The 19,085-nt window shown below is 41.4% G+C and overlaps 1 protein-coding gene across 13 annotated transcripts in view; it reads left to right on the top strand.

Annotated features, from left to right (window-relative positions):
• LOC126402424 (rap1 GTPase-activating protein 1-like) overlaps positions 1-19,085 on the top strand; it is a 75,816-nt gene that overhangs the window by 444 nt on the left and 56,287 nt on the right. For 12 of the 13 annotated variants that reach the window (XM_050064379.1, XM_050064396.1, XM_050064394.1 and 9 more), the window contains exon 2: positions 16,103-16,138. In XM_050064379.1, coding sequence (XP_049920336.1) covers positions 16,103-16,138 — 36 coding nt within the window. Of the gene's footprint in view, positions 1-14,345; positions 14,365-16,102; positions 16,139-19,085 lie in introns of those variants that run through there. The other variant, XM_050064388.1, reaches the window with a different exon arrangement.

The following is a 19,085-nucleotide window of genomic DNA, read 5'->3' as shown; positions in this document are numbered from 1 at the left end:
TGATGGGATGGCGTCAGATATAGAAGCATAGACGAGATAAGGTGACAAAAACAACACGAGAGGAAAGTAGGTACAGTTCAGGTTACAGGGAAAGTATTACTCAGAGCCTGACAGCTGAAGGTATGACTACATTTATGCTTATAATAGAAAACATGTGCTACACATATCAGTGCTGTATCTCTCTTAATGTCAGTCAGCACTCATGTCCCTGGGGGTTTTTATGTGGCCCACTTCAGACTTTACAGGGTACTGAAGGGTAGACACACAGTCAGCAGAAATCTTTTACTGGTCAAGAGGTGAACAGGTGCTTCAAAGCAACTGCAAGCCTGACTGCCTGTACTCAGAAGTTATGTGTACACCTATGTTTTTCTGTGTACATGTGTTAAAGGTAGCCTCTTGAAAGTCTGGAAATATACCTGGGCTGAGCTGTGAGGCGATTTTGGCATCGTGGCTACAGTTGTAATTACTGTGAGAGTATGTTGGCTGTTGGCCCCATGGTGCCAGAGACTTGCTGCCTCATTCTGGTGAATCTAAACTAACCTTTTAAAACATCAAAGTCACACAATAACACAAATTAACTAACAGATTGAGGGGGTGGTAGATCAGTAACTCCCATGTTGTGCGAGGTAAAATTACTGTTTTTGTCAATAGAGTCTGGCTTTGAGGAGAGCATCTGTAAGTTTTAGTGTCACTTTAGTTCCCTGCTGAAAAGGGCTGTCTGATTGGGTCCATGTCTTTGGTCCGACATCCCATTAGTCCGACGTCCCATTAGTCCGACGTCCCGTTGTTCCGATATGTGATTATACTAGGCTATACTGTGTTTGTGTACCATAGAGGATCAGCAAATGCAACAAAGGTAGGCTACTGGTCGAGATACAAGTGTCATAGAGAGGAGAGAGTGAAACACCATAACCTCCTGTTATTAACTCTGGGGTCCGGGTTGTGTGGGGAGCTTTCCGCAGTGCTGAACGGCTCCTGGCAGGTGTATTTCTGCCTTGATGGCTCTGGGTCAGCTGGGAAAGGCTTGAGGCGAAGCAGGCTCACGACTTATGTGTTTGCCACTTTCTTTTTCATTTTAACCCACACCGTGATCTTTTCCTAACCCTAACCAAGTAGTTTTGTGCCTAAACCTAACCAGACCTTAACCACAGGGCATCATGATGATTTCGGAACAATGGAACTTCGGAACAATGGGTTTAATATGGTCGGAACAATGGGATGTCGGAATAATGGGCTGTCGGACCAATGGGAAGACCCCGTCTGATGGCACCAGAAAGCGATAAATATTCTAAGTACAGCGAACACTCACGTTCACACCAGTTCATTACTTAGCATTTGTGTTTGTACTCCTGCCTGCTTCTCCAAACCAGGGCTCGCCAAGCGCCTTCTGCTGCACAATATACACTGACCATAGATAGGAACCTCACACAGCCCCACTTCCATCCAAACTATGCCTTTGACTTGGGCATTAGCTTTCTTGGTGTTACAGGTTTGGCTAGTGGTTGCTTTGTCCATTTATGGGAAGGCAGCTGTCGATGGTCCCATAGAAAAACTCAGAGAAGCAGCTGTGCACTTACATTTGATTTACGTCTGCCAATACGCTAAGTTAGTCTTTATGTATCCTTTTGTTCTCGTAAAAGCCAAAAATAGTGTTTGGTTAACATTTTCAATGAAGCGTAAATCTAATCATTGTGTTGTATAGGAGCCATCCCTGGTGTAAAATGTATATCGGATGCTAATTTGTCCTGTAGGACTCCCTGTTCTGTCATAGGTGTCTCTTAATATAGTTGGGAGCCATTCATTCAGAAACAGGTTTTGCCAAATGGAGGATCACATATAGTTTTTTGCCCGCAAAGCCGGACCATGTTAAGCCAAATGTACCTTTGCTGAATGTCAAGGTGAAAATTTGTACCTTTGAATGGTTTATGAACACAGATTCATTCATGGATGTTTTTCATTGAAGACTACAGCAGTGAGAAATAAGTGTCGAAAAAGAAGAAGAAGTTTCCATCTGATGAGCAGCAGTCGCTTAGGTCATGTGAGCCTGTCAATTAGTAAATAGCCTGTCTATTCAGCCCCACAGTGGCTTTAAGTTTAGGCTTAGCAGCTATATGTTGCACAGGCCCCAGCCCTTTTTTTCGGGATAGAAAACCAAAGATGCTGTCGCTGTCAATGCAATTTGACGTGTGTTTGGATTGTAGTATTGACAAGTCTGTGTACATTTATTTTATTGTTAAACAACCCTGTCCAAGTGGATCAAATATCCACAGTGGCTGGATATTGCTTATTTGGACTTCTATACACATTTGATTAAATCACCAGGGATTGTTAGACTAAGGTCAGAGATATACTTACCTTCAACTACGTGTTCGCATGCTCATGATGGTTGCTCTTTTCTTCAGTTTGGAGTGTTGGCTGTGCACAGTTCAAAAAGTGATGCTACATGTTCGCAGGATGCACACATACGTACATTTACATTATGAAAATGCGAAGGTTCTCTTCAGTCTGAATTCTCTGATAGTCTGATGATCTTCAATTGAATCCTTCAGTGACAAGCAAAGCACATACGCAAGTATTTCAATCAGGAGAGACTCTTTTTTTTGTGAAAATAATATTTATTTACTTGTGCACATAAGAACGAAAAATGTGAAAAGTCTTTGGCGACCCCATTTAGATGGTATGTATTTGAGGCAGGTGATGAATCCATGGTAGAATAGGCAACCCCCCAGGGTCTAGAAGCTGGTGGTGGTAGAGATGGTAAGGATGAGATGAGAGGAAGATGGAGAAGTGCTGATGATCTGGATGAGTAGCATCCTGCATCCTGACTGGCTGATAGAGATCATGGCAAAGGTTGATTGGATAACTAGAGGAGTGAAAACCCATTATCAGCTGATTAGAGGAAGCAGTGGGAGTGGGATGGAGAGAATTGTGAATGGATGAGCACAAAGAAAGTCGTCCCGATTGAACTTACACTAAGCTTCATGTGTTCTTGACGCAGCTGGCTGTCTCCTTAAATGCTTGGCTAAAAAGCAAATAAATCTCCGTCCTAAGTGTTGTCTTTAAGTAAGCAACCTGCTCGTAAAAACTCTTGTTTAATCTAGGCTGAGATTTAGTTGGAGACGACAGATGGGAGCTGCTCTACTTTATGACATTAGCTGTCCATCAGTCCTAACTGTCACTGGCATTATTTAGTGATTTACCATGCTAACAGTGAATATTCATGTGTCTTATGTGTCTTAAATCTCTCTGTTCATTTGTTTAACAACCCATGACACCACAGCTTTTCAACATTTTATGCTTCTCTACTTATGTGACAACACAATTCTTTCCCCCAGAAGGGAGCACAGTGTTGGCAACTGACACTTCAAACACTTAGCGCAAGTGTTCTTGTTAAGTGTGATGAAGTACCAGTGGGTATTTTACCGCTCAGGCCTCAGGGGGCAGTAAAGAGCCTATCATGGTTTAGCGCACCACAATGAGACAAAAAAGATGTCGCACTAGAAAACTGTTTTGAGCAAAAACAATATTTTTCGGTTTTACATGAAAAAAAGTAAGAGGTGAAGACTGTTTGTTTTGGAAAATGTCTGCACCTCTGCAGCACATGGCCTCATCCCTGAGCTTTTCTAAAGAACCATCCACTGTGTGAGAGACAGTCCAGAACGGGGCTAGATAACTACAAGTAAAACCCACCTCAAGGTCACATAGCTCAAACTGAGATGTAAAATTTTCGGATTTAACTGGATTTATCATTAAGATTTAGAACCTCATGATTAATTACTTCATCAGCTGCCTTTTAGTGGCCTCCCAATTGGCACACTTCTAATTAATTCATTCCTGTCATTTTCTTGTGCACCCTGGAGAGTCCTTTAGCCAGTGCACAGCATAAAAGCTAAATACTTGCTTTTCTGTTTTCTGTTTAGCACCGGCCTTGAATGCCACTGCACTTGGCATTTCGATAGGTCACTCTGATTGCTTACATCAGTGAGTGATCTGTAAAACACTGTGCCCCCTTGCATCCCGTTGGCATTCACTGAAGGGAACGCAGCCCCTCTGCTCTCCGCGGATCGGCTTTTCTTTGACGCAGCATGCTCTGTAATTTTGGCATCAGATTTTAAAGGAGCTGTCACTTAATTTGAGTAGTTGTGTTAGGTTTTTGTTTCACCTTGGGTCGGTTATGATCCTTTTTTTTAATTACAGGCAGACCACTTTTTTTTTAACTTTTCATAATGTTCCCATTATTCAAGTGTGGCCAGGATGTTGCAACACTTTCATATCCTTTTATTTTCTATCCTTTGGATGTGCTCTTACATGCCTTTTGGATGTCACATGACACATCCTGTAGCTCACAGTGTCTTCTTTTTCCCATAAATGACTAAATCATGAACGAAACAGACCCATGGCTGGCGTCTTTAGTGAACTGAATGCTCTCACCGCAGTGGTGAGACATTCAGGCCACATGAACAATGATGCTGTATGCTGTAGTGTCGCATAGAAACACTTGAAGAATGCGCGTCCATCCTGTTCAAAAACAACCAAGTGGAAAGACCCATATTGTTTTGAAACCTGAGCGGGCCTGAATTGTAGTCGACATTCTCTGGTCAGCTGATCAGAAATGTCATTTTTCCAAGTAAACAAGACGTCAGACTCTTTAGGGAAAAGGTATTTCCAAGTGTTAAACAGATTTGATTCATAATAACGTTGTGTGGATATGTTCAAGAATGATCACACCAGTTTTAAAGTGTTTGCGCAAGTTGTTGCTCCAACAAAAATGCAAGAATTGTACGTTTTTTTATACCTAATGCTGTTTGAAGACAACAAGAAGCCTCTATCTCTGTTTGATTTTTTGATTATCTAGCGTCTAATGCTGATTGTATTGAATATTGTGCCACGGACGACAAGAAGACATCACAGAGAGGGTCTCTTTGTTTGACGAAAGCAAATGTTTGCATGACAAAAGATGATTAGACCGCAAGGCACGGCTCCTTGAGAACAGGAGGCCGCTCAAGTACCTTTCCAAAGGTGGAGGCAAAACAAACAGGAGATGTAGGGCAACCAGAGGGCTCTTCATTGCCTACTCAGTCGGTCCACCTTGCATATTTACTTTGACATTCACATTCACAATGGCAAGCCATCCACAGAGAAGAATGGGGTGGGAGGGCACTGGGTGAGCTGCAGTTAATGACCCAGTGCTCACAGGACTAACAATTGTTGAATTATATTTGCTCTGGTGAGAATAAAAACAGATTTTTGTTGTAGTTTTGTACTTTCTAAGTCCCTCTGTGCCCCCAGACGTTAAAATAGTGCGGCCATGTGCAACTTTATGCTTCTTGACACAGTAAAAACTCAACAAATAAAGGAGTTTTGATTGTAAAATAACACTTACAAGAAAGGACATTGATAATATGAGCCCAGATGGCAGTAAATAGAGTCTTAACTGGGTGTTCTGATTTAAAGGTATTGTTTTTCAAATGGAAACTAACACCTATTACCTGCTCTCCTCTATCTAACCAGTTCACCAGGGGCTGTGTCTTTTTTGTTCTTGTCTCGCTTCAGAAATATCTTTTTTATCTTGATTCTATCAGAAAAGCCGGTTACGCTGTGTCAACAATTCCTGTAGCTGCAGTAAAAGTCCTCCAGTGGTTCGCTGATGAAAAGCTTTCAATGTGAAGCAACCGAACAGTTTGCTTTAACTGTATATTAACACGGTAATAGACTTCATTAAGAGAGCAGGTTATAAAACAGAAATGTTCCTAGATAAAGGAAACAAGGAGGGAAACTCCAAAAATGCACGTTAAGGAGCTTCAAAACTACCTAAACCTGAACTAAGATATTCTTTGAAAGTGGTCATTATAATAAGGGCATTACAGATCCAAAATAATGGCAGTATAAACTCAAGAAAATAACATTAAAATGATATGAAACTGATTAAATTAAACTGCGTGTGAGAGTCTGAGTTATACGCCATATCAAAGTAAAAGCACACTAATCATAACACTGCCAACACATAACACGTGATTTTTGTTTGTGGATGTGATAGATATCACAGTGCCTACTGGCAGTCAGTGTAGCTGTGGTACCACTTTGTGTGTGTGTGCGTGTGCATGTATGTTCACATACACACTGTATCCTACTGTACTGTAGCTAAATGAGGACATTCAACCACTTTACGCTCATTTCTCTGTCAATGGGCTCATTCAGTCCACGCTGAGTCCAGATACAGTTTACAGTCTTGATCTGGTCACGTGTTGTTTGACAATGTTTCTGCCCTGAAAGTTAATATATAAAGATATTGTTCAGCATTGCTCCAGGCCTTGTCTCTGTCTCTGTCTCTGTCTCTGTATTTTGACAGTTTACACTTCCTATCCTAAAGCATAGCGAATCACTGACTGCAGAGTCAGATGCTAGAATATGTGTTTACTGTATGTACTGTCGGTGTTAATGTGAGGAAGACCTCATTCAGAGTAAAGCGAACATGCTCACAACTGGATTCATGCAGGCAGCCTGTCTTAAGCCTCGTTTACACCAAGTAGTTCAGTACGGTACAGTTCAGTTTGGTACATATTTGTTCTGTTTCCACTGGGGAAAGTCGTGGATGGTACCAATGGAACCGTTCCGTACCGTCCCCATTTTTGGTCACCCCTCTGTTGGGGTACCTAGCACACAGATCTGGTACTAAAAGGTGGAGCTGTGAACACTGCAGTCTGATTGGTTAATAGTGGATGGTCATTCTGCTCAGGGCTGAGTTGTGGCTGGTTTTGAGGCTCATGTAACCACTGTTCATACTGTGGAGAGTTTCACATACATTAGTACACTATAACTATAAAATGAAAGCATGTTTTGCTGCCTATTGCAGCAGCCGGAGTCTGAGAAAAAATAACTTTATTCACTGGGCTGACTGCCGGGGGCTTTTAAGGTGGAATGTTTACTTGTAATGTTACTCAGTGCATGAGCTGACGACATGAATCCATCAGCGCACCTTAAATTTCACTGTGACAACTTTGACTGTTCCGTTAGTTTTTATTGCCTCTCTTGGATTTAGTGATAAGTGGATCTTCAAGTATTTGAAAATGTATATTAATTTTGACCAGATTATGTGAACTGCATATATTCTAATCCTCACTTGGAAAAAAAAAAGCGCGGCGGAGCGTCCTTCCTGTGGACTCCAGCAAAACTAAACCCCTGAGCTTGCCTGAGAAGGACTAAATGCACAAACCCGATATTTTTAAATATCCCATGGAGAGAGACGCTCACTGCAGCCTGTTTTATTTTGTTCTGAAAATGTTGGCGTGCAGCTTTGTTCCCTAGATGATAAACAAGGTGCTGACTTCCATCTGTGTCACCAGTGAAATTACAGGAAATACAGTGAGTGCTGGATGGAGCAGTGAGTGACAACCCACATTTAAGAGTAGGCCTACTGTTTGCGGTGGACATGTTTAACAGACCAAGGGTCCAGGTACCATGTCTGAGGGGTTGCGTTTAAATTGCTTTCAAAGGTGCCATACTGAAAGTGTTTGGTGGAGACAGGGCTTTACTTGACAAATATCAGTCTATTGGTCAGTCCACGTCTTTGGTTGAGATTGACATATCTTGACAACTGTTTCATGGATTGTCATAAAAATTTTGGAGACATTTATGGTCCCTGGGGGATGAATCCTACTGACATTGGTGACCTCTGACTTCTCCTCTCCTCTCTGGATTGACATTTTTGGCTTTTGTTTTCCCCTCAAATATCTTGACAACTATTGGATGGTTTGCTATTTTTCAATATTTACCTTTGGTTACGTATATATCCTATTTAGTAATATCATACATATTATACATACTGTATTTTATATATATGGGTCTGTGTAAATATCCTTATAAATTTTCCTCATATGTATATCTATACTGTGCAGCTATTCTGTGCAGTTGTCCTGCTTGTGCAATAACTTACTATGCAATAATATTTATATAATTTTATATTGTCAATGCTACACACCATGTGTGCTGACAGATATCCTGTGCAATTATCCATCATGGACATACAGGATCTGTATAAGTAAAGCTTTTATATATTAATCATTTATATTACTATATAGCTTTTTAAAAATCTTTTTTTTATATTTGTTTTTTATTATATTATATTATTTGTATTTTTGTAGTGTTTTTAATCTTCATTTTTACTTATCACTTTTCCCTTTGCTTTTGTCTCTAGAGCTGCTGTAGTAAATTTCCCTGGTGTGGGATTTAGTTTTATCTTATCTCAAATTTTGTTCACATATTTACGACCCCTAAAGATTAAGTGTAATTACTTTGGTGATCCCTTAACTCCTCCATCCAGCACCAGCACCAGCACCAGGTCAAAATTGCAGTTCGTCCTGCAAAAGTAATGACATTCCCATTCAACGTACTTTCTGTTTGGTGCTATCTAGAACATGCCTGAAAAACAGCATATGAACATTGTCACTGTGTGCATGTTAGCATGCTGGCATTTATCTCAAATGTGTCTCAGACTGCAGCCTCACAGAGCTGCTACTGTGGCAACTCACAGTCTAGTTGAACCAGGGTGGAGCTGTAATGCCATAATAATGCTATAATGGTTATTTCCCCTGCTATGGTGGAGTTTGTGCAAAATTTAAATGAGGAAAAATAATCCTTTATTAGTCTCACGGAAGGGAAATTTGCAATCAAAGATGTATTCTTCACTGGGTGGACCACAGGCATCCTATGCGACCTTTTCACTCCTGTTTTGGTTGCAGAGTATTAAACCTCAAACTGGACATCCACAGAGGACTTCAGTCAGCATGCTCTGAACTCGTGCTGGGTGAACTGGGTGTAACGCTGACCGTGACTCCACCAGAATTTGTTGTAGCTGTAGGGAAAAGGAATAATTTCTGTGTGACCTTGGTTCACTGGGATCGTGTTCTTATTAGTTTGACAACATCAGTTGCATAAATTTAAAACTAAAATGTGTTATAGTATGCGGAATAACACCAGCTGTGTTTTTATTACACATCTTTTTCTTAATGAATATTGTTGTCAGAGGGTTATTTGGGGTCTTTACACTTTTTTTTCAGCTGAACAAACAGTCAGCTTCTGAAAAGTGAAATACTGAACGGCCAGTGTGATCGTTCAAGTCGAGTCCCAGACCTTTTAAGATCATTTGGTCAGGGCCGTGTTTATCTCCATCTGGATTATTCTACATTTACTTATATTTCATATATAGAATTAGCACTGCGAGAACTTGTTACTGCAGCAGATTTAGTAGCTGAACAACAAACTTGTTTGCTTTAAGCTGGATTTCCTCGGGGCTGACTCCTCAGCCCTGTGTGCTGACCTACTTGCCATGAGCAGTGTTGCTGACTTGATGTATACCGCAGGCCTCAGCTAATTCCTCAAGTGAAGGAAAACGTTTAAAAGTTTAAGCAGGGAAGAAATTAGGAAATTTTGGAGTTGCACTTAAAGTCAGATTAAGTTGAATGAACTCATTGTCACAGCTGCTGACACGGCGATGGCCTAGCGTTTCTAGGACCCGCCTTGAGCCTTCTTATCCCTTCGCTGATATTTGTTTCCAGGGAAACCAGCTTGTGGTTGATACCTAGCTGAGTGTGTAGAAGAAGCATGAAAAAAAAAATTGCCAATATTTGGTGAAAACCTCCTGAGCTGTACTTCCTATCAGTGCCGTGCGTTCCTAAATGCGCTGCTTCATGGACTCTTTCTTTACACAAACTGTTTTCACTGTGTTCACAAATATGACTCATAGCCCACAAATGCATCAGTACAGGCACATTTCTTATAGCTTACTTTTGTCCACTCCAGCTGTTGTGCTCTCAGACAGGGACAGGATATTCTTTGTATTGCTGGTAAGGTTGAGAGTTTTTGCGTCTGCTGCTTCTTTGTCAGTGTGCGATCCTGCTCAGTCCAGGTTTGCTTTCTTTTTCATGTCTCTCAGGGACGAGTTAAGTTTCTTTTTGACAGGAAAAGTGGTTTTTAAATCATTGTTGGTTGTACAACAGATTTACTGAGCGACTAAAGAGGAAAGCATAGGTTGAAGTCAGGTCATTTTGAAGACTTTTTGGTAGATTAACCAAAAAAATTGTAAAATCCAACCTTTTCTTTTGCTGCCTGTTGGTCTGCAATCGACATTTATGTGTGTGCTTGCATGCATGTAATAATGATGGCTAGTTCTGGGCTATTGTGGCTGACATAGACTCACTGCATCATCTTAAATATTTCTAAGTGACTTATACACTCACACTTTATTAGGTACACGTTGCTAGTACCAGGTTGGACCCTTTTGCCTTCAGAACTGCCTTAATTCTTGGTGTCATAGATTCAACAAGGTGCTGGAAACATTCCTCAGAGATTTTGGTCCATATTGACATGATAGCACATGATAGGCTGTGGTGTTTTAACCATGCTCAGTTGGTACTAAGGGACCCAAAGTGTGCCAAGAAAATATCCCCCACACCATTACACCACCACCACCAGCCTGAACCATTGACCCAAGACAGGATGGATCCATGCTTTCATGTTGTTTACACCAAATTCTGACCCTACCATCTGAATGTGGCAGCAGAAATCCAGACTCATCAGACCAGGCAACGTTTTTCCAATCTTCTGTTGTCCAGTTTTGGTGAGCCTGTGTGAATTGTAGCCTCAGTATATCCTAGACCTATCAAAATGATTGATTGATTGATGTAGAGCACATTTATAGCAATAATGCAATAACACATTTGGTGATTAGTTGCTAATCCCTAAAGAGTCGAAGGTGTAAAACCGTATTGGTCCCATTTTACCTGAAGTCACAAATACGATACGATGCGATGCAATACGATGCGATACGATACGATATGATACGATATATGATGTGATATGATACTTTATTGTGCCCATAGGGAAATATGTCTTGGACTCAGGAGCTGCACAAGTCCACAACTGCAGCCTAATAATATTGTGATTATTATTAGACCATTTGTATATTTCAAACCAAGCCTCTCACAAGGTTCAGATAAACTGTTGAACGTACAGTGACTGATAGGAATAAAGGGAATCAGCTTTTCCTGTATCTCCAACAGTATTTTTAGTTTTCTTGTCCCCTATCTAAAAACAACTTTTTCTGTCTTCAGACAGCTTATGAAGTCCTTCTTCTGTCAGACAAGTACAATATTTGTACGTGTATGTAGGCACATGTTTTAGCAGATTAGCGCAAGCAAAGAGAAGAGCATGTTCAGTGCATAATCTTGGACAAATGTATCTTTATCCATCCCAGTATGCTGATGTGAGGTCTCAGCTCTTGGGTGTCATGTTTTGTTTTGTAGCTAAGGGTGCGTTTTATTGCAAATTTCCTGTATTGGTTTTCAGTTTGGAACCTTTATCCAATAATCTCGACACACCCTGGTTGATTTCATTTATGGGAATTCCATGAAACCTGAGAATGGGTGAGCAGCGCGGGATGAGGTTCAGAAAATGTTATTCTTAGTGATGCAGTACATATGAAAACAGCTTTTCTCTCCTCACACTGGGCTTCGCAAGAGCAGTGCGGACAGCCCGTAAGTATGTTGGCTCTCTCCCAAAGAACCACTATGCATTCCACTCAAGATGGAACTCTGATTTATTTGCACACACGTGTCTGTCAGGCACACTGAAATCAACACTGGTGGTAGATTTGAGATAGGACAGTGCCACTAAATCCATCTCAGTGACAGTGCGTGTCACGTGGAGACCAGAGGTTGAAACTGATGAGCGATCTTCTGCACTGAGGTTAATCAGGCAACGTCCTACTGTAACAACACAAGTCTGTTGATTTGTGACTCCACAGCACAGTGAACAAACAAACCCCCCAGGGCCTGTTTCCTCTCACTAACACAGTTTTCTGAGAAGGAGGAAGCTTTAAGCTTTCATTTTTCTTTTGAGAATTTCTCACAACAAAAGAAGAAGTGTAAAAACTCTTTTACTTTTGGACCTTAAGTTACCTCTTTTTATTGGTCTTTTTTATATGAATGGAAACAGGAGCTCCTTCTGCAGCCTGACTTGTGGGCTAACCTGCTGATATACTGAATGTAAACGAAATCGGAGGGAAATCCAAACTGTCATGTGGTCCACAAACTGACAGAAAGTGATCCACAAATACGCAAAACCCATTTCACGTGTAAAAATGGATCCAGACATGTGTAAATATGACTTAACCATAGACTGTAAAAACAGTGTACACATAGCTACTGAGACATCACCCATTGGTTTGTGGCCGTCTGCCGTTATGAAGCTTCGAGTTCGGCATTTCGGCCATCGCCATCTTGGCTTTTTGGAGCTAGAAGTGACCGTATTTGGACAAGAGGCTGGAGCTGTGGAGGAGCGAGAGGTGGGTCCGACTCATAGACTCCAGCAACCGGTAGCGAGGCCTCACAGACAGCCTGTCAGTCAAGCAATATGTGTAAATTTGGGCCTTAATAAAATGTAAATGGGTGACAAAATTCACCCCTTATACAGTTATCATGAATGTTGAAATTAGCTGTAGAGACCAAAACTGTTTTCTGTACCAGGCTGTAAACATGTTTATTTCTGTTGTAAAGTTTGATATTTTAACATGGAGGTCTATTGGGATTGACTCACTTTTGGAGGCAGCCTCAAGTGGTCGTTTGATGAACTGCAGTTTTTGGCACTTCCACCTTGGCTTCATCGCTCAGCCTCAGAGGTTGCTACTTGGATTTAACATGTCATTTTACTGGAGGCAAATGCCTATGGTTTGTGTTGTCTATGGCTGTTTCAGTTGATCAAATTGGGAAAACAAGAGCCACTGTAGGTCCTTAAAATAATAGGAGGTAAACGGGAGAGGTATTATAAAAAAGCGTTGTCTCAAACATGCTTCAAGTCGAGTGCAAAATCAGTGTGCTGTGACAAGTTCTTCAGATTTTAAACCCCGACCCAGATTTTATATATGGCGTTTCACCAGACCTCTGGGAACAGTTGAACAGGTAGATTTAAACTAGCAGCTAAAGTGCATCCATGTACAGATCTGAAATATAAAAGACATTTATACTCGAGCACATTTACTCACCCAGCCAAAAACAAGTTGGCATTCGTTTCAGTCGTGGACCCACTGCACACAAAATAGAGTCCACTAGACTCTTGTACACCTTCATTGATATGCTGTGTAATATTGGGAACATCAGGAGGTCTGGAGGACGAGGTTGCTTAATTTATTTCAACAATATAGTGTCCACACCAAGTGTCAACCTCCAAGGCTTGGCCAATGCTCAAGTACCAAAAACTGCAGTTCATTAAATGGCCTCTTGAGGTTGGCTCCAAAAGTGAGTCAATCCCCAGAGACCCCCATGTTGAAATGCCCAACTTTACAGCAGAAATAAACATGTTTACAGCCTGGTACAAAAACCAGTTTGGGCCTGTACAGCTAAATGTAACATTTATGACAACTGTAAGGGATGTCATTTTTTAATAAGTCACCTGTTTACATTTTATTAAGGCCCAAAGTTACGCATATTTAAAAGCAGGGGCCACTTGATTGACAGGCTGTTTGCTAGGCCTCGCTACCAGTTGCTGCAGTGAGTCAAATTCACCCCTCGCACCTCCACATCTCTAACCTCTTACTCAAATACAGACACCAAATAAACAAGGTGGTGATGGCTGAAAGGCTGAATTTGAGGCTTCAAAACGGCAGTCCACACGTCAATGGGTGATGTCACGGTAGCTACATCCATTATTTATACAGTCTATGGTCCACACAGGGGAAATCATTCAAGTTGTTTTAGATGGATCACATCCAACATGACTTTGAATTTTCTGTTGATACCTGCAGCCTGCAGGTTCATCTGGACCTTTGATGTAGTCAGGTTCCTCTATTTTCAATTCACGCAGTATATGGATTCATAACTTCCTGCCCTCAATTTGGATTTTGCGCATCATAACAGTCATGTAATTGTAAATAAGCTATTAAAATCTATGTTTATAGATTAAGTCATGTGTGTGGATAGTGAGATATCTGTGGGTCATGGTACATACTTATTGATTGTCTTCTGTTAAAGTCCAGTCCAAACTTGTATACACTGTGCTGATGCTTGGCTCAGAGCACCATTGTGCCTGAGTGCAGCCTCTCAGAGCTACTGGCATTCCTGTGGATTCTTAAATCCTGTTTTTATCCTTCTTTCTGATACAGGGAGAGTCACTTCTCTTTCCAGAAGTGGTTGTTTGATTTCCTTCGGGCATTGCTGTGTCATGCAAACTAATCATGTCCAGGGAAAGATGAGTAAAAGGCCGGAACTCTGGCGGCTTACACAGGGTGGACAGCAGTCTGTAGCTTTTGCTCAAGGGAAGGAGATGAACATACAGTCACAGGAGACAGGGTCAACAGCAAGGATGGAAAACAACGTAAAGGAAACCTTACAGCTTGAGGCTTGTTTGTATTATGTATTGCTTTTGTGCTGTTTGGTGGTGTGTCATCCTGGGAATCTCCGAGGGGTTGATACACGGCCTCGGAGGCAGCTGCGGGAGTCCTGAGACACATACTAAACATTCCCTTTTCCCTGTGTCACCAACACCAGCTATCACAAGAGACAGGCCTGCAGCCATGAGTCATTCACTGGGCCACGGTGCAACAGTTATCAGTATCAAATATCCTCTTTGTTTTTGCCAGTGAAGTTAAGTGCTGCATCCCAAGAGAGATATAGTTTGTGCTTATGATTGTGATGCTTTACGATTAGAAGTACTCAGTGCTTTATGTGTGTCAGGTTGTTAAAATGCCTGCTGTGTGGACTTACATATCTTGATAGATGGCTTTCTGATGATGAACAGAAGCAAAGCTCAGTTTTTCACTTGTCAGACGTGAGGTTTCTCCTGCACACACAGTGCCATCTGTTGGCAGAAACGACACTCTGCATCTCTCTTGAGTTTCCAATGCTGCATCGACTTGTTGTTATTTCCAGTGATTACTGCTCAAATCTGTTTATCCAGGGCGATTTGAGGACAGATGATAGTCTGTTCTTGACTGACAGAGAGTATTGAGCCTCATAGTGCGATTTCAAACCAGGACAAGACTCATTCTGTCTCAAGAAACACCAAGCTAGTAATCATGCTTTCATCCTCAGAGATGCTACTTTAACAGATGGCAGGAGTTATTTCAGGGTAACCCAGCACACTGCATAACCAGCCTCTCTCGGTTCATTCGACTTCTAGTATGTCGAAAGGATGGTCCACTGTTCCTCTGTGCTTTCCACACTTAAAGGATAACTCATTATTAGTATACTTTGTATTTTTCAACCCTGACCATATTTCTCGTGCTCCAGCTTCCTCCCACAGTCCAAAGACATGCAGATTAATTGGTCGCTCTAAAGGTGTGAATGTGAGTGTGAATGGTTGTCTGTCTCTATGTGTCAGCCCTGTGATAGTCTTGAGACCTGTCCAGGGTGTATCCTATCGACCAGTGTCAGCCGGGATAGGCTCCAGCCCCCTGTGACCCTCAACAGGACAAGTTGAGGGTGTTATTCTAAGTGTCTGGCAAGATTATTGAGAGGGTCCTTAATGAAACAGCCTCAAAGTCGCTAACACCGAAGCCACCACTCCATTCAGAAAAGCAGTAATTTTAGTGTATATAGAGACAGCATATTTTCACATCTCACCCTGTGAATTAAGGGTTTATTTCAGTCAAAGCAGAGTTGGTGGTTCTTGGAACAGTGGAAAGATGAACCAAGACAGACTTTTTTTAGATTTTGTACCTTTAAATTTAGTTTTTTTTTGTGATGATAAAATTATTGCTTATGTAAATGGAGTCTAGTGGCTTTACATTTAGATGTATGCAGGCAAGAGCATGGAAACTATTAGTATAAGTGCAGTATACCTTCATGTGTCACCTGGTATTAATGTTTTCTAATTTGTATCTATATTTAAATTATTGTTGCTATTTGTGGAGCGATTAGCACTTAGCCAACTTTAAATGTTGAATTCCTCACCCTGTTGTTTTCATAGATTTGCCAAAAAATTTTCAGTCAATTTTGATTGTTTTTGAAACAGATTAACTGTAATCAAAGACGCACAGAATGTCATGAAATGACTTTTAAAGCAATATGTAATTGCTGTTTATAATAGCGGTACTTTTATGTTTGTTTTCTAGGGTGGACAAGACCTTCTCCAAGGCCAGAAGCTTATGGTGAGTTATCTCCTGTTTTTATTTTTGTTAATAAATGTGGTAAGTTATGACAGAACAAGTTTTATGTTGCTCTCTGGAGCGGTGTTCAATGTCACCGGCTCAGACTGGCCTTGTAAGTTTTTAAATGTGTGAATCAGTGCACCGAGTCGAGTGAAAGTAAGATGAATGAGCCAGTGAAAGGTAGAGCAGATGGGCAGCAGAGGGGAAACACATACCCGGTACGTGCTGCTATCTCTGCAGTGCTGGCAAGGTCTGAGTGCTGCTGTGAGTGGCACGTGGAGGCAGGCAGGGAGCTGAGCATGCACGCCTCTTGCCACTGCAGATAGACCTCTCCACGGCTGAATGCTTTAGGTGTGGTGGCACGAGTGTCTGGCCCTCAGCCCTCTGCAGGTTAAACAGTGCCTCGCCGCAGTATCATCACTCCATCCCTCTGGAATACAGATACGGGAGGATCCCTCTTAGCAGCGAGGCCTGCATTACTCAGCAGTGGCTGGGCTTGTTTGCAGGGACTGCAGTCTGGCTGTCGGGCTGCTGCTGCATCAGACTGTAACAGAACGACTGCACCTCATGGTAGAAAGAAGAGGAAAGAGGACTGGAGCAAAATGAGGATGAAGAGGAGAATCTAAAAGTGGATACAAAACAGCACAGGAGATAGAAGAATTGTGGGTGTGAAGAGGAGGAAGAAAGACAAAGGAAGTGAGTGGATGAGGTGACATGACAGGAAGAGGAAGAAGAGTGTGATGTCTGCAAAACTAATACATCAGAGTTCAACAGAGTCACACTTGGTCCTCTCAGCTTTGTCCCTTTGTCAGAGTCATGCACTTCTGCATGAATTCGAAGGATCCTTCCCACTGTGTTAATAGAACTTGAGTGATATTAAATAATCATCAGTGTTCACACCCAGCAGGACAGACCAATTTCTAACAACAAAAGCTGTGTTGCCAGGATGAAGACTCAGTGACAGTGGCATCAGATATTTCACAAAAGAGAGGACTCCTCACTCTGTTGAGCCCAAGGACAAAAGTTAGATTTCAAAAGACAAAAAAAAAACACTGGGAGAGCCAAAGTCCAAATCTTCCTCCAGGTTCTGTATGTTGGACAGGATGTGACTGGAAATTAGAGCAGAGAGCTGAAATTCTCCGACGGCAAAACTGTAACAGCACAGCCCAGCAACATGCCGTGCTCACCTTTCCGAATTGGAAGGCCGAGGAAATTCTGGTGAGTCTGTTTTAAACCTGCCTGAAGACAGTTTTGATGGTAACTGCATGACTCCACAATCGAATGCTACAGGAGAATTAAATTTACCTGCCTGATGCATGCGTTGCTTCAAAACTACGGATGCAGATGAAGAATGATTGATGAAACCAACCTGTGTGGTCTTTACAAAAGACAGCAGTGTACTGAGGATTGTCGATCAGTCAATCGATCTTAATTAGTGAGAGAAAATGTAATAATAAAATTAATAAAATAGATCAAAAGAAAACACAAAATTAGATAATTAAAATATATATAAAAATATATACATTGAATAAAAACTGCTAATTAACATTTATTCTAAAACAATAATAAATAATTGAATAAAATAAATAATGGCTATACAACATTTCAATCAAAAGCCAGGCTAAAGAGGTTTTAAGCTTCCACTTAAAGGAACAGTTCAACTCAAAATCAAAAATGCAGATTTTTCCTCTTTCCTATAGGGCTATTTATCATTCTAGATTGTTTTGGTGTGCCACATGGAAGCCAGTGAAAATGTTACAGCTGTTGCTTCTTTTTTTTTAATATATAAATACATATATATATATACAGTATATATCTGTTATTTGTTCAGTCTCTTTCAAACTTGGTACGGACTAATTTGGACAACCTGATATCACTCTGAGTCGTCGAAATCCAGCACTTGGGCATTGACTTCCGGTGTCAGACACTGACGAAAAAGCTGTCCTTTAACTTTGGCATGATACGAGGCAGGTTGGCGTTAGGGGGAAACATGGAGGGACAAGAACGAAAGTTAAGGTGGAAAAAGTCCAAGTAGGATGAGAGCGGTGTTTGCGTCCCATAAGATTCTAAAACCAAACCCTGTTCTTTTATCCTAAACCCAACCACGTGCGTTTACCAACAGAGTGCTTTTATTTTGAAAGAACAGTAAATGTAATGTGACAACAGAAGTGTACTTTGAAAGTGGACAATGCATGTAACAGGAAGAACTTGACACAGTGTGCCAGAACGTCAACAACAACACATCCAGGGTACCTTTCACGGCCTTATTTTGTTGAAAAGAGGCGAAAAGTTAGTGTGTCCGTCCAGGTGTCGTGTTCCATTCTTGCCAGTGAGAGCCAATGGTGGCCAATTAAAGCTGGAGCTGATAAATACCTGTGACCACTGCAGTCATTTGTCCTGGGAGTAAATGCCAATTATTATCACCTTTCCCCTTAAAGACAAAACCAGATGTCAGTGGGTTTTTGTCTGGTGGGAAAAGGACTATAGGAACTATTTTCTTTCGACCGAACTACACCCACCAACCGTGTCACCAAACAGAAGGAAATGTGCATCTATGGACGAGAGGCTTGTGACAGTGCTAGATGTAAACATTAATGATGTTCTATTCGACTGAGCTGTAACATTAGGTAGCTCAGTGGTGCTAGGTGAGCTAGGAGTAGATGCACTCTTCCTTCTGCGCAGTGATACACTTGGCAGGTATAGTTTGATAGAAAGAAAATAGTTCCTACATGAAACTGCTCACAACAAGGTCTGTGGATTATCTTGAGAAACTAGGTCATGATTTCAGGAAAGAGACATTGCTGTTGAGTTTCTCAAATGTATTTTTTGGTGCGCTGAGCACCACAAGCTAAGTACAATGCATTTCCATTTTATTGGAGAGAAGGCAGACATCTCTACGGCCGATATCTGCAACACTCAGCACTTCACACCTAAACAATCTAGACTG

This window comes from Epinephelus moara, chromosome 16, assembly GCF_006386435.1.
Source record: "Epinephelus moara isolate mb chromosome 16, YSFRI_EMoa_1.0, whole genome shotgun sequence".
In the NCBI taxonomy this organism is placed as follows: Eukaryota; Metazoa; Chordata; class Actinopteri; order Perciformes; family Serranidae; genus Epinephelus; species Epinephelus moara.
The sequence above is the reverse complement of the archived record's forward strand: the minus strand, read 5'-3'. Positions and strand labels throughout refer to the sequence as shown.